The sequence below is a fragment of the Parasteatoda tepidariorum genome, chromosome 5 (genome assembly GCF_982258835.1).
Source record: "Parasteatoda tepidariorum strain Cologne lab strain chromosome 5, Ptep-v5.0, whole genome shotgun sequence".
In the NCBI taxonomy this organism is placed as follows: domain Eukaryota; kingdom Metazoa; phylum Arthropoda; class Arachnida; order Araneae; family Theridiidae; genus Parasteatoda; species Parasteatoda tepidariorum.
This window is the reverse complement of record NC_141759.1, coordinates 49,786,411-49,801,571: the sequence shown is the minus strand read 5'-3', so window position 1 is coordinate 49,801,571 and position 15,161 is coordinate 49,786,411. Positions and strand designations below refer to the sequence as shown.

Genomic DNA, 15,161 nt, shown 5'->3' with positions numbered 1-15,161 from the left:
AACTATATAAACTTAAATGTGAGACTAATATAATATAGAGAAAGAAGATAAAGAAACTTGCATTCTTAAGTTGTCAAGTATCTTTAGAAGTTGTTTAGTTCGTTATACATAATATCTTAAAAACATGCCACATCAACTGTGCTATGATCTCTTAAGCTGAATTTTGGCTACGGCATTTCTTGAGGAAATATAGAGCATCACACTGACTCAGTAGATTTTGATTATCAAAACAAAATATTATCAGTAATTAGGCCATGCATGCAGATTGCTGATAGCAGGAATGATATACACTTAACTACAACAATTAGGGTGAAGCCTCCAAGAAAGACAATCTCTGTGTAGCGACCTTCTATTTACGAGCATTTTTGGGAGGCACGGAAATTTTTCCATAGACTTAGTGTTTAAAGAAAACTCCAGGAGAAATCAACAAAACCACTCCCAGCATTTGGGCAAACCTCCGCACCAAATTCGGAAAGGTCAAATAAGAAAACTCGAAAAAATATCAAAACAAAAAAATACTAGCAAAACAAATAAGTAGATTCGAATGAATTCAGAATATTTTTGAGTGTTTCTTATTTGGAGAGCTCTTCTTGACGATTGCTAAAAGACATTGACAATCTTATGTTAGAGACAAAGTTTGAAAAAAAAACGAGCCATCCGTGATTTAAAAGTCAAATTAAAAAATAAAATTATTTTAAAACAAACTAAGCATCTCAAGCTAGCTAACCTATCATCATTTAAAGTAAACTATAATTATATTAATAGGGGTCATTTCTATTGACACTAAATTTTATTATCGATCCGGTTTTCATGACTTCAAGACAAGTGACATTTTCGCACCAAGAAAATGGCACAGAGACAAATAAAAATCGCTTGCTAAAAATCCCGTACCTTCACTAACATTCGTCAGTGTAAGCAACCCCTAAAAACGACCAACCTTCATTAAAGATCTTTTTACTGTGGATGATTGAATGGTTGTTCCTGACAGGTTCCACTGTACTATACAACAGATTATTTCACCTTCGCCATAAGTTTACAAGCCGAACGATTCAGAATCCAAAACTGTGGCAGTCAAAATAAATCAAACTTGGAACAACTCATACAAGTAGAACTCGTTTTCTATCCGTTTCAGTCAGAACACAGTAAGGTTGGTGATACATTAAAATGTTTTTAATAAATTACAAAAAAAAATGCAATTGTGCGAGTTGGAAGTTACTGTCACTCTTTTTGTTATCCAGCTACTCTTCAAAAAATTACACAAAATGTGAACAAAAGGTGAGCTACAATGTAATCAAAACGTGTTTTAGAAAGTAACGTCTGGGAATCGACTGATTTTGATGTGGTAGATCCAATCGTTATTATGGTGTCTAAGGCTCTGTTGTGGTTTCTCACTTACTAAAAGTTCAGTTTCATAACTCAAGGAATGTTTTACTACAAATACTATACTAAAAATCAACAAACTTGTTTTCTGTCATATTTAGAAGCAATAATAACATTACCAGATCAACATGTTATAGCAATATATTTAAAAAACGCTTTGAAAGATTCAAGATGCAACAAAATACAATAATTCTTTTATAACTCATAAGTCAGATGCATATGTTTTAAAAGCATATGCAAAAAAATGATAATTCCTCTTCTTTCTACAGAGATCCTGAACCAAAAAATACTTTCTAAGAAATTTTTTAAATCTGTAATGCGCTATCTCTTTACGAAAAATAAGCTAATTTTATGATTTTATAATATTTTTCTTTAAGTAGTTTTTCAAACTTTAAAATTGAAAAAAAATGTTAGGCGAAAAAAAAATAAGTTATAGGAATTGGCTTTGAATGATGAAAAATTTGTTCTTGATATTTTTGTCCGGACGTTTCAGGCTGTTCAATGACAGTTATAAAATAAAAACCGTCTCGTGAGAGCCGCGATGGCTCAGGGGATAGAGCATTCTACTTCCAATGAAGTGAATCGGGTTAGAATCACAGCGATGGCTGGTCGATACAAATTCCGCATCCGGCTCGCACCGACCTCTGTGCTCACGTGAAATATCCTCAGTGGTAGGCGGATTATGGATTAGAGTCCCTTTGTAGTCGAGCTAACCGTGGGAGGTTCTTGTGGTCTTCCCCTCCATGTAACGCAAATGCATGTTAGTTCCAACAAAAAATCCTCCACGAGGCAAATTTCGCCCTATACTTGATCAAGGAGTTCATTTGTCTTTTGGCTTGGGTTCAAACGCTCAAGGTTATGGAGCTGAACAATAGTAGGCGTAAACCCAAATTTTGGTCGGCTGTTCAACGGCGGCAGTGAAATATAAAAATTATAAAATCTGTCTAGCGAGAAGCCGTGGTGGCTCAGGGATTCATCTTCTAATCTGCTGAACTGGGCTCAAATTCCTGCAATGGCAGGTTTAGGGGATGAATTCCGCGCACTGCTCGCACCGACCACAGTGCTAATGTAAGATATTCTCAGCAATATACTGATCATGGTTTAGAGTCTTTTTGCTGTCAGACTAACCATGGGAGGGTTTCGTGGTTTTCCTCTCCATGTAATACAAATGCGGGTTAGTTCTATCAAAAAGCCTTCCACGTAGTAAAATTTCTCCCAATACTTGATCCAGGAATTTCCTTGTCTTCGGGATTGGCAATGGAGTTGAACATTGGTAACCGTAGACCCTAAATTGGGTCAACTATGCAACGATGATCATAAAATCTGTGCTGTGATTCAAAAAATTGCTTCAGCATTTTATTAATAAAAAAAAATTGTTTTTGGTAAAGTCAAACGTACCTCTTTATCAAAATAAATGCGCGTTCAGTTAATGAGAGCTGACTATTTCAATTTAAGACGAAAATTGAAAGTTTGTTTGAACAAATTTTGTACTTTAAAACAGATTTTGTTAAAATTTTATCATACCTTTCAACGGAACTTTTTCCGATATCCCTATAAATATTTAAATTAGATTTGATTAAGTTATTGTCTTGCATAGCCTCTCAAAGCAGAACTAAACAGGATTGATAATTGAAAATTATCAGTCAAAAATGGCTGTTTACCTTGTATCGTGCTACAAACTCGATAAATAATCAGATTATGTAAATAGTATGAAGTAGTTCAAATAGAATCACTTTTTGCTGAATTCAATGATTTGAGCACTTATAGGTGAGTCCTTATACCACTCTCAGAAGAATTTACAGATAAAACTTATCGAAGATAACAAAATAAAAAGTTACCACTCCACAAACTATAAATTTTTTTTTTATCAGTTTCGTTCCAAAAGAAACGCTTTTTAATATCAAAATAATCAGAAGTGACTTTCAAGATGACCAAACTTGTTTTTCCTGTTATACTAATCTGTGTTGTTTATGTTGCAGATTCATTTAGAATTGATTCTATTGAAGGTAACTGAGTTTTAACTTCATATATAATGAGTTTTTTTCGTATGTTGCAGGCTTATTTGAAAATATTACTTTGTAAATATTACAATAATTTTACACTGTACCTCGCTAATTAGAAAAGTTTTCAATGTTCTGATGTTTTTAGGTTCATAACAATCAACTCGAACGTTTTTAGGTAAAAGAAAAATAGGCGAAGGTTAATTAAAAATATTCGAAATCAATCAGTTTGAAATTGCTTAGACATTAAAAATATTCGAAATTAATTAAAAATATTCGAAATCAATCAGTTTGAAACTGCTTAGACATGTGACCTCATTATCATTTAGCCGTGTTCATTGCTGGGGATTTAAATCAAGATGTACAGTAAATATACTTATTATTTATTATTAATTAATATGAATATGAAAGAATATAGTAACCAGCCTAACGATGTTATGCATAATGGTGGCACTATTGTATGGTAAAAAGGAATAATTATGTTCCGTTGGAAAATTAAATTTATGTTCATAGATGTTCAATGTTTGTATGTTCATGGATGTTCAAAATTTTGATAAGTAGTAATTTGTAGTTATGATGTAATTGTATGATTAAAAGATAAAACTATTAATCATTTCTAAAAATTTTAATCTCGGAAGTGAAGTTAAATTAATTAGTTTTCAATTTAGTCTCTGTGATTAGCCTATATCAGGCAAATAAGTTTAATTTATAATTCCATTTAAAATGAAAGTCCAATTCTAATTGAGTTAATAAAGTTGAAGTTAAGTAATAGTTTTCACAAAGAGTTTTAAAATTTTCTGGCCATCATAAGTAATTATGATTGTTATAATTATTTGAATTTGATAAAATAGTTTTCTTTAATTAAGTCTGTGGTTAAGCGAAATCAGTCAAATGTGTTTTATTTAATTCACTTTTATTAAAAAAGAAATTTTGTTGTTGAATGTGCACCAGGAATTTTATGAAGTTGCATGTCATTAGTAAGTATGATTAGTATTATTGAAATTTGATATAAAAATGCTTCATTGTTTTTAAGAAAAATACTTTTTTTGTGCTCTTTTATTTGTAATCAATATATTTGTTGTACAATATTGATTGATGAACAAAATGACTCACCAGAAACAGTATTTTTTAAAGTGTACTGTAATATTGATTACAAAATGAAACTCGTGATTGTTAACAATTTTGAAATATATTTTTTTGCTGAAAAAAATATTATTAAAAAATATTATAGGCGGATGCTTTTTTGTGAAATATTTAATTTGCAGTTTAATGTGCAATGAAAGTTTAAATCCATTTGAATGATTTTTGGCCATATATAATCATGTTTTTACATTATTTTTATTTGTAAATTTTTTGCGGTTATCAGAAACTGCACGATGGCACTTCAAGTTCATTAGTTCTGTTAACATAACAAAGAGTATTTTTTAAAGTGTTAAAGTAAAATGAAAAAACACAAAAAGCATTTTTTCATAATATTTACTCGCTTTTTTGCAGTTATAACAATCGTAAATAGGAGGATAATCTAATTATTTTACAGAAGAATATATAATACAAACTTCGGGCTAATTTTTACATTGTGTGAAAAAAAAAACGTTTTAAACTTTTTTCATTTCCAGTTAAATTTAAGACATTAATATCAAAAATGGGAATTGTGAAGCATTTTTTTCTCATTATTTTTAAAAAAAGGAAAATTTTGAAAAGTTAATTCCTAAATGAGTTTTTGTCGAGTTGTGTAAAATTAATTAAGTTTTTTCTTTTTAAATGAAAACTTTCTTCAAGACAATTCTTCTATCAATTTTTGTTAGAACAATTCAGCTGGTTTTTATTTGTGCGTTTAATTACTATGAAACTAATCTTCAATGATGTTTAAATCAGTAATAGTAGTAGACTAATTAACGTATCACTTCTAGAAAATATTTTTGTACTGTTTATATTTGTTGTTATAAGTATCTCCTTACATTAAAAAATCGGAAGATCCGCTATCACTGTTTTTCAACATAACGTTAGTTTTTGTTTTGCTATCCAAAGACGTAGAAACGGGAAATTATTAAAGTTTCAAAAAATTGTACAGGGATTACGATGGATAAAAAAAATAAACATTTGATAATTAGTTTGAAAATTATTAACTGCTAAACTTGTCAAAAAAAATACCATACGGGCCGCTATAATATCATGTAACCGTAGGAATACAACTACATAGCTGAAATTTGACTTGCTGAAAGGTCCATTTTTGTTTACGAACTTAACCTAAACGTTTTGAAATTTCTTTTTTTTCCAAATGTTATTGAAATTTTAAAAGCTTCCAGAAAAAGAGAAAAATGTTGTAGCGACGATCAAAAGTCCCTTTAACTTTTTCATGAGGAATGTTATAATTTAAATAACATAGAAAATTTGTGAAAAGAACAGTGACCCAAAAATTGAAAACTTGGATTTTATTTTGATCTAATGATCATGCCAGAACAATAGATTTTTTATTGACCTGGCAATTCAAATATTTTTTTATTTTACCATTTGAAAAAGCCGTGTATTTAAAATTCGATTTCTTAGGAGTTATTTAACCGATTTCCTTCAATTTTCTCTTGCCATAAAAAATTACATTCCCTAAAACGAATAAAAAAATTTTGTAATTTTTGATAAAAATTTCTCCAACTATTACTAATAAAATAATAAAAATATTAAATAATTAATAAAAAAAATACTTTTGGCATGAAACTATCTTTGACTAGAAAAATGTACAATTGTGTGAAAGGATTTTCTATTTTGCATAAGAAATTATCGAAATATTGCGAGCTAAGCAAAAAGCAAAATTACAAATTTTGACTGCTTTCTTTATCAAACTTTTGAGTCCTTACTTCTCACCTACCCGCTACATTTTGGTTGTCCAAAATCGTAATTAATCGAAAAAAAGGTATAGAAAGTACATTTTTGTGACTGATTTCGTCACTTAAAATATCGTCTGCACTAACTAATGAGTATATTTAAGAGTTAATTTATCAATGATTTATTATTAATAAATTTATTATTAATTAATTTATTAATTTATTAATTAATGAGTACATTTTTTCGCACCATTGATTTCTTGTTCATGAAAAGCTGATCATTGGATCAGATAAAAATTCCAATGTTTCTTGAGAGAGGTTAGGATTCGTCACCAAGCGAAATGAAAGAGGGCGTAGAATTCATGCAATAAACTAAAAAATCTGAATTCTTATGAATTGATCGACAGAGAGCATGAAGATCGGCTCATGTGACGGACAATTAAACATTTAAGACGTTATCGTAATTAAATGTTTGCTCAAGGTCACAACAGTGTTGAGCAAAAGATGGTTTCGAAATCTTGACATGTTTGTCATGTTCCCTTTATCTAAATTTTAATTCATGTCTGGTTTGTCTAGTAATGAAAATGTGATTTAGTTAGTTCCTTTAAATATCCTTCTCATAATGATAATCGCAATGCTACCTTTGCTACCTTGGTCAAACCAAACTTCATTAAAACCAGACAAAATTCTTTTTTTTTTTTAAAATATGTACGCTTTAATCTAAAATAATTTCACAAATTAGAAGGAAAAAAACGAGCATCGTATCCAGCACGAGCATCATAGATAAAACAATTTAAGACTTAAAATAATGAAAAACAATGGTCACTTAAGTATTTCTTATATGTAAAACATAGATGGTCGTGTAATTTTTTTTTATAAAGATGCTCTTAGAAGTGTGTTTTATCTAAACTAAATCTTTTAATAATAACGAAATTGCTTACAGATTTGACTTTCACAACAGACGGATATTTGACAAAAACGGAAAGTAAGTGTACATGCTTAATAAAAAAATAAACTTTTGCAAACTGTGGGGGGGGGGAGTTGTAATTTCTGACATACTTACACAATTATTTAACAAATTCATATTTCCACAGTTTTATTCGTTTTATACACTGTTAGAAATTTCTCGGAAAAAATGGTTAAATAACAATTTTTTGAATGGTTATTTTACCATATTTAATCAAAACAGTCAAATAACCTTAAATGAAATGGTAATCAAACTGTTAAGTTTGAGAAAAATTGTTTCTTAACTGTTTATTCACCTTATACAGTTAAGCAACCAGAATTTTATCGCACCCACTAGAATGACCTAATGAAGCTACTTAGTTCTTTGCAAATGTGTACATATCATAGCCGAGCGGACTTATCTGTCAATCTCATGACCGGCAGAACTGGAGTTCGAGTCCTAGTGTTGACGCTACAATATTTCCTCCATTCCCTTCAATACGTGAAGAATTTCCAGCGTCCGGTACTCTCCAATGCCCATTGCCTTACAAAAAGGCGAGCTCCTATGTTTAGTTAAACAATTTTCTTTTTGCGTTTCTGAAAAATGCTAGTGGTAAATAGTTAAAAAGCCGTATAGTTTTGTATTCATGGTTTTATAACCATACTTTTTGTAAATGGCTTCAAAATCGTAAAGAAAAAAAATGTTCTCTACCGTAAACTTTACGGTTAATCGGATGGACAGACAGTTGCCAGTTATTTTACCGAAATTTTAGAAGGAAAATTTTAACAGTGTATGAATTGCAATTTAAAATAAAGGCTTTATTTTAATAAAGTTCAAAAATAAGAAGAAAAAAACTCCTTGAATTTCTTGTTTCGTTAGTATGGGTTTTATTTTATTACTTAGTTTTCAAGTACGGAAGGATCGTCAAATTTTAAAGTCTAAATAAAGAAAGTTTTTTTTAATATCAGTTTTGCGTTAGTAATACACTTAAAGTTGCGGACGCAACATGCTTATTTTGTGTTTCTTTTGAAGTAATTTTATGAATATTTTTGCTTTGTAAAAACTATAAAAATTTAGTTGCTTCATTACAAAATAATTTTGAGACATTTGCAATAAACAAATTGCTTACATACTTCGTAACCCCAATAAGATAACGAGTTACGATAAGACCTAAATGTAAAAATATCTATTTAATAAAAATAATAATAAATTGATGCTATATTAAAAGCATTTGCTTAAAAATATATATGTTATCAACTTTTAATTTTGTATAATAAATTTTAACCCTAATTATAATCATTTACGTAAATTCTTTTTATGCAATTGCTTTATCATGTCAATAATTTTATCTGAGCTTTATTTAGAGGAAGATTAAAATCAGAAAAAGCTCAAAAAATTTCTTCATTTCTTTCACTTTAAAAATAAAATGTGTAAGTAGATTCTTTATTGTATTAGAATTATGCATGTTTTCTTTGCAAAGAACAAAAATGAAAACTTTGAAAACTTTCAAATTGTTCAAACAAATATTTATAGATTTCACTACCTTACTAGGTCAAATTTCAACATTATTCAAATGTAAGTATAAATTATTAATAAAATTTGATTTAGAGCTAAATGCATACGTTTAAAATTAGACATTCAACTAACATTAATTTTTACTTAATTAATTAACAATAGTTCTATTTTTGTACATTAAAAAACGCATACTATAAAAGTTTTGTAAGTGTGAGATACTAAATTATTTTACTTATTTTGCAATTTTTTGAATATAATTTTTTTTAAAACCATTAAATATGTTTTTATTTACTAGATGATGACCTCATGAAAAAGTTAAAAAAAATAGAAACGCTTCATTTTTATTAATTTCGGTTTAGAAAAAATCTATAGATGTAGTTTTTTAATTATTGTAGTTTTGCGCATATTCTAATTAATAAAAAAAATTTAAACGTTTAATTTAGTAATTTCTTAGCATATAGTTTTAAAATTATATACAATTAAAAATTGTTTTAGGTTTTACTACTATTTTTTAATAAAAATGAACTGATACTGACATTTATTTAAAATTATATATACTGTTAACATACACTTTTACACAACTATTAAACAATTTTTACATTCTTTTACCATAACTTACTTTACGTTAAACAATGCATTACAAAGCAATTTTGTCATTGCGAGTTTCTTGTTTATTTCGTAAGTCATTAAATTTGTTGTAAGTTACTGGAATATAATCGAATGAAGAAGTTAACATGGCAGTAATGATAAAGGAGAGATGATCGTTATTCAGCTCATAAAACTGTGAAGCTGCTCCACGTCTCACTGCTTATATATTGTTTATTTATACCTCGACCCGCCCTATTCAGGGCACACGAGAGTAGAACAAACATTCTACTGACAAAACATACATAAAACACAAAAAATTACATTAGCAACAAGTATAAATGACATATAAAGAATAAATTAAATTATGAAAATATTTACACTATAAAATACAAAGGCATAGAGAAATGCCTTAAACAAAAAGCATAGAAAATAATTTTAACTTAATAGTAATGAATTTACATGGCAGATAAGTAACTCGAAAACATAAGAAGATTATTTTGACAGCTGTCAAAAGTGTAAGGCTCTCAAGGAGGCTGGATAGCAAGAATTTTGAAGGAAAATATGAAATAAGAAAAAATAAAAATAAAATAAGAGTCATCTACAAAAAGTCTGCAATGAGGAAAAAAATGTTTATAGAGTTTCTCTAGCGATAGGTATATTCAACAAACATATGTGAATAGATTGAGAAGAAACTGAGAAGTTATAGCTAGAAGGTGGTAACAGTTAATACACATTAGAACGTGATCGTAATTCAAGCAGGGTCTGGCGATGCGCAGGGCAAGTGATGTCTGAGGCTTGATGATAAGGATTATGGCTGGTTCCAAAAAAGGTATTGGTGTGCCAGCAATTGATGCAATATTTTTCGTCGGAGTGACATTCATTTGTGTGATGGTCGCCTTCGCAGTTAGAGCAAGTGGCGAATTCTTGAGTGCAAGAGTGGGTGGAATGATCAAGACCTTGACACCATGAGCAGCGTCGAAGAAGAATTCTTTTTTTGATAATGCATCTGTTAAGGCCTATATAGATGTGTTTTGTCCTCAGGAGTTGTTGAGCAAGCTTTTGCGATACATTGACAATGAGATGTTTTTTGTCAACATGTTTTTTGTGAGGTATTGACTTTATATAACCATCACTGCTTATATATAACCATTCATAGGGTGGGTCACATTCACACGTCACATAACAGAGGACAAGCAGATCGAGAAACATCTATGCCTCTAGTGAGATTCGTATCCACGTCTAGCTTCTCCGATACGTAGCAGGGGCCAGCAAGGTCCCTCTGAATGACAAGAAAAGCTCCAAAGGTTTTTGAGCCGACGCATGGGCCATCTTTCAGTCATCATAGCGTCTCTAAACTTGTTTAACAACAAATATTTCGCCATCTTTAAAGTGACTGTTTAAAGTGGCATCTTTAAGTAACCGATATCTATTTAAATTATGCTCCTATGTAAAAATAATAAATTATATTTATTTTTTAATGAATTCGTCGCAAGTAAATATTTTCCTTCTTTAATAAGTAAACCTTTTTCAAAACAAGTATCTAAGTATGTAAAGAAGAAAAGCAGACGGGGTTTGAGTCACTTTTCATTTGCTATTTACATGAGTGGGGAGAGACAAGGAGAAAGGTGTTTGTTGGGAGCGGAGAGGAATGGGGTTGCTTACGGGGTAGGGACGGAGGGACCCTCTGTAAGGAAGCAGGTTGTTTTCCTAGCAATACTTCCACACCTGGATGGAGATAGCCGCTGCCTCCGAAACAGGTTTACATGGGGGCCTATGAGAGCTGGTCTTCTATCGACCACGTGACTGCCTAGAACCTAATACAGACAAAATCGTTGTAGTACGTATGTTTCAACGCATGAAAAAAATACGTTTAGGGAACACGGGTTATTATTAAGTAGTAAAATAAACAAGTATTGCAAACTCTCTCTATATATTGCAATACTATTAAGAAAAAGTATTGCAAACTTCCAGCATTGTAGGTGCATTGAACTAAGAAAAACGTATAATATGTTTACTTGATAACCGTGGTGAATGTTTAATAGTTTTTTTTTATTATCTTTAAATGGTAAAAGATTAAAAAAATGAGCAGGGAACTTAAATACCGATAGTCGAATGAAATTTTTTATGAATTCCCCAATAGACAAATTTAAACGAGAAGCTTAGTTTTATATGTATTTAATTAAATAAATGAATAAACAAATTAAATAGATAAATGAATATATAATTAAGTAAATGAATAAACATATTAAATAGATAAATGAATATATAATTGCATAAATGAATAAACAAATGAAACAAATAATAAATAAATAAACAAATGAAAAAGATAAACAAACAAATGAAAAAATAAATTATTTAAAAACCTAACTTTCAAACACTACGTAAGTACCACCAAAGTTTGACTCGTTATAGAGCACTAAATATGAAAAATTCTATACTACTACGCAGATATTACTGTTCGTGACAGTAGCATACTAACTGAATAAACCAGATTTCCACGATCAGCTGTCGCCATTTTGAATAGCACGAGGTTAAATTCTTCAAGACTCTAGTATTTTCTAACCAACGTCGCTCATTTTAGGCTTATTGCATTGAGCTTTGAGAATACTAATTGAAAATTGCATGATTCATTGCTCAATTTGCCTGATTAATTTCTAACAGTTTGGAATCAGCCTAGAGCTCATTATACTCAGACTCATTAAAAGTCTATAGCAAAAAAAGAAAATTGAAAAAAAAAAGCAAATTCTGTCTGCTGGGTGATGCTTTACTCATTTCCTTATTATCCTGAACATATATAGAATGGTTTTAATTAGCTTTAAATAGAAACGAGATTTGAAAACACTGAGCACTTTTGTACCTAGCCTAATGAGCTGTAAATTTTTGAATTATAAATGTATAAATTATAAATTAAACATTTGTATTAGCATTTGCAATAATTTATTGATTTTTCAACTAGCCTACAACATATATATACGATCATGTAATGAAAATATATATTTTGCGAATAATTCTTTTTCCAAAAGCCCTACAGTAAAAGTTATAAAATCATAAAAGGATTTATTTTTAATTGAATCTTCATGCATCTCAAATTATGAACAAATTTGCAAACTAAAGAAGTTTATCTATGCTTCAATCATACGTCATACTTTGGAAATATCTCCTAGAACGGTTTTCTTTTATTTATCACATGTTTTTTGACAAGTTAAGAATCCTGCAATATAGAATTCTGGTACAGATTAAATATTGAAACTTATCTTACAAGAAAAATAATACATCCAATAGGCCAATTCTTTATAAAGTAAGTTAAAACCTTACTTAATCTCACTTGTATTTTGAACGTAAGCATTGTTGATGGTCGACTTTATTATTTCCTTTTCTTTCAAATCAACCAACCACCTTGATATTCGTTAAAAAATTGTGTTACATGCTGAAAAAAAAATAGTTTCAGTGGTAGCTAATATTAGACTTAAAGTAAGAAACACTGAAGTGACAGATTAATTTTAATACACAGTTTAAAGTACAGTTTGTGCTAATTTTGTTGCCAAAAAAATAAAATTCATCGTTATCATTTATATTTAATAAGCTATGGTAAAATGGACATTTTTTTCTTATTGTAAACAGAATATAATATTTACTGGTAGAGCGAAGCAAAATATTTTTTCGAAGCAATTTTTGTACAATAATAACAAGTTTTTTTATTTATTTTTTATTTTACATCATAGCAATAGAAATGCCGGCAGTAATACCTAATAACATTAAAAGATACATGTGCATATACAAGTTAAAATGAAATATATCTTAAGCATAAATTTGAATTATCTATGCCTTGAAAATATGAAAAAAATATTTCACTGTTCAACTGAAAGATAGTAGCAGGATTGGTTTTATTTTATAACATTGAAATTTGCTTCTGAAAAGCATAGCTAATTTTTAATCTGGTTCATATGTTATATTAAAATAATGAAAACATACGATCAGAATACTTTAACGGGAGTGTTTATAGTTTGTTCCCCATGAAGGCAGATAACAAAAAAATATAACGGTTCTAAAATGATGATAAAAGTTGATTTCTTTTTAAATATTATAAAAGTAGTTAACACTGCAGAAAAAGAAGAGAATTTTATTGAATTAATAAAAAATAAAATTTAAATAAATGACACAAAAACATTGACTTTTAAACATCGTGTAAGTACCTCTACAAATGAGCAGATATTTGTGAACAAAAAAAAAGTAAAAGTTATAAGTTACAATTGTAGGTTTTGCTTGTTAGATTTAACAGTGAAACGAAAATGTCTTATTTAATAGTACTAAAAATAACATCACCAACTATGGGCGCAATTCTATTTTAGAAAAACACGTTAGTAGTAGACCGCGTTGTATAAAGTGACGTCATCAGAGAACGACAAGTAATGCTTTTTTCAACCGGGTGGATGGCTTCCACATTGTATATACATGTTCAGATTTAATATTTCTTAATATATACCTCATTAATTATTTTGCGTAGAGTTTTTGTAAGAATTCAAAGGGGTTGGCTATAGTTGATTTGAGCACGCTGCAATCAATAAACAGAAGTTAATAAATTTTGTAATTGAAATTTGATAAATCTGAAGAAAAAAAATAGCATCAAATTTTCCAACAATAAGTGCCTCGGAGACTAATGGAGTAATATTGAAATGAATATTATAAAATTTCTTCTTTCATTATATTAAAATTTAACTAATATTTATTTGTAGAGATTCTAGGATATAGAGATGAAAGGGGGAAATGAACATTGTTCAGGTCAAAAAATTAGTTGCTCAAATAAGCCGGGCAAAAATATTTGCTGATCTTGTATTTAGGGATATAAAGCAGATATAGATTCGAAACTATGCAAAGATAATTTACAATATAATCTAGTAAGAAAAAAGTTTGTGCCAGCGTCTAAGCGTCTCTGTCTTCAAAATCAAAAACTAATACAGATTTTCAAATTCCGACATTGGTCGCAGGGAGCATTTTTATTTCCCAAGTGAAAAATTTGTTCATAATTCCTAATTTGTTTAGGAGAGATGGCTTAAAAATGATTTTTTCTTAAATGTTTAGTATTAACTATTGTCATAAAGTAATCTTTAGAGGATTCTGTTTCTTTCGCACATTTATAATATAATAGAAATGAATAAATTAAGCTTTTGCTCTCAATAGTAGATATTTTTCAAGTATATAAATATATAATCTCGACGGAGATATTAGCAATAATCAGAAAGGACTTTATTTCGCAGGAACATTTTTTGTCCTCTTTTCTTATTCTGTTTTTTACTGTCCAAATTCTACAGAAAGTGAGTTTCTCATTTTAAATATATGTTTAGATATAATCTTTCTTAATATTTATTTTTTTTTTTTTTGCCTACATTTTTTTGTAAAAAATCAAGGAGGCTGCTTTATTTGAATTGAGCACCCTGTAATTTATTGTCAAAAGGTGATAACATTTGATTTAAATAAAAAACATCAAAAATAAGACCACAGATGCAAATATTCTATAATTGTAATGAATATTAATGGAATTACTTCTTCATAATAATATTTAAATATTATTTATTTGTAGAGATTCTAGGATGTGAAGATGTAGGGGGAAATCAAGACTGCTCCCATAAAAAAAGAATTTGCACAAATAAGCCGGATAAGAAATCGGAGTATGTTTGCGGTCCTTGTATTGAAGGATATAGAGAAGATACAGACACGACACTATGCATAGGTAATATACATAATAATGTATAAAGGTAAGAGTTTCAGCTGTAGTCAGTGCCTCTCTGTCTTATAAATTCAAAACCAAATGTGATTTTCTAATTTCGACATTGGCCGCAAGGAGCATTTTCATTACCCAATTCAAAAAATTTGTTCAAAATTCCTAATTTGTTTAGGACAGATGTCTTCATAATA

General features: G+C 29.3%; 1 protein-coding gene across 6 annotated transcripts in view; it reads left to right on the top strand.

Moving 5' to 3' along the window:
- Positions 1-3,208: 3,208 nt before the first annotated feature.
- LOC107444592 (uncharacterized) overlaps positions 3,209-15,161 on the top strand; it is a 45,660-nt gene continuing 33,707 nt past the window's right edge. For 3 of the 6 annotated variants that reach the window (XM_087163888.1, XM_087163889.1, XM_087163887.1), the window contains exons 1-3: positions 3,242-3,386; positions 7,143-7,184; positions 14,827-14,976. In XM_087163888.1, coding sequence (XP_087020014.1) covers positions 3,308-3,386; positions 7,143-7,184; positions 14,827-14,976 — 271 coding nt within the window. In that variant the 5' untranslated portion in view covers positions 3,242-3,307. Of the gene's footprint in view, positions 3,387-7,142; positions 7,185-14,826; positions 14,977-15,161 lie in introns of all 6 variants that reach the window. The other 3 variants (XM_087163886.1, XM_087163884.1, XM_087163885.1) reach the window with 2 other exon arrangements.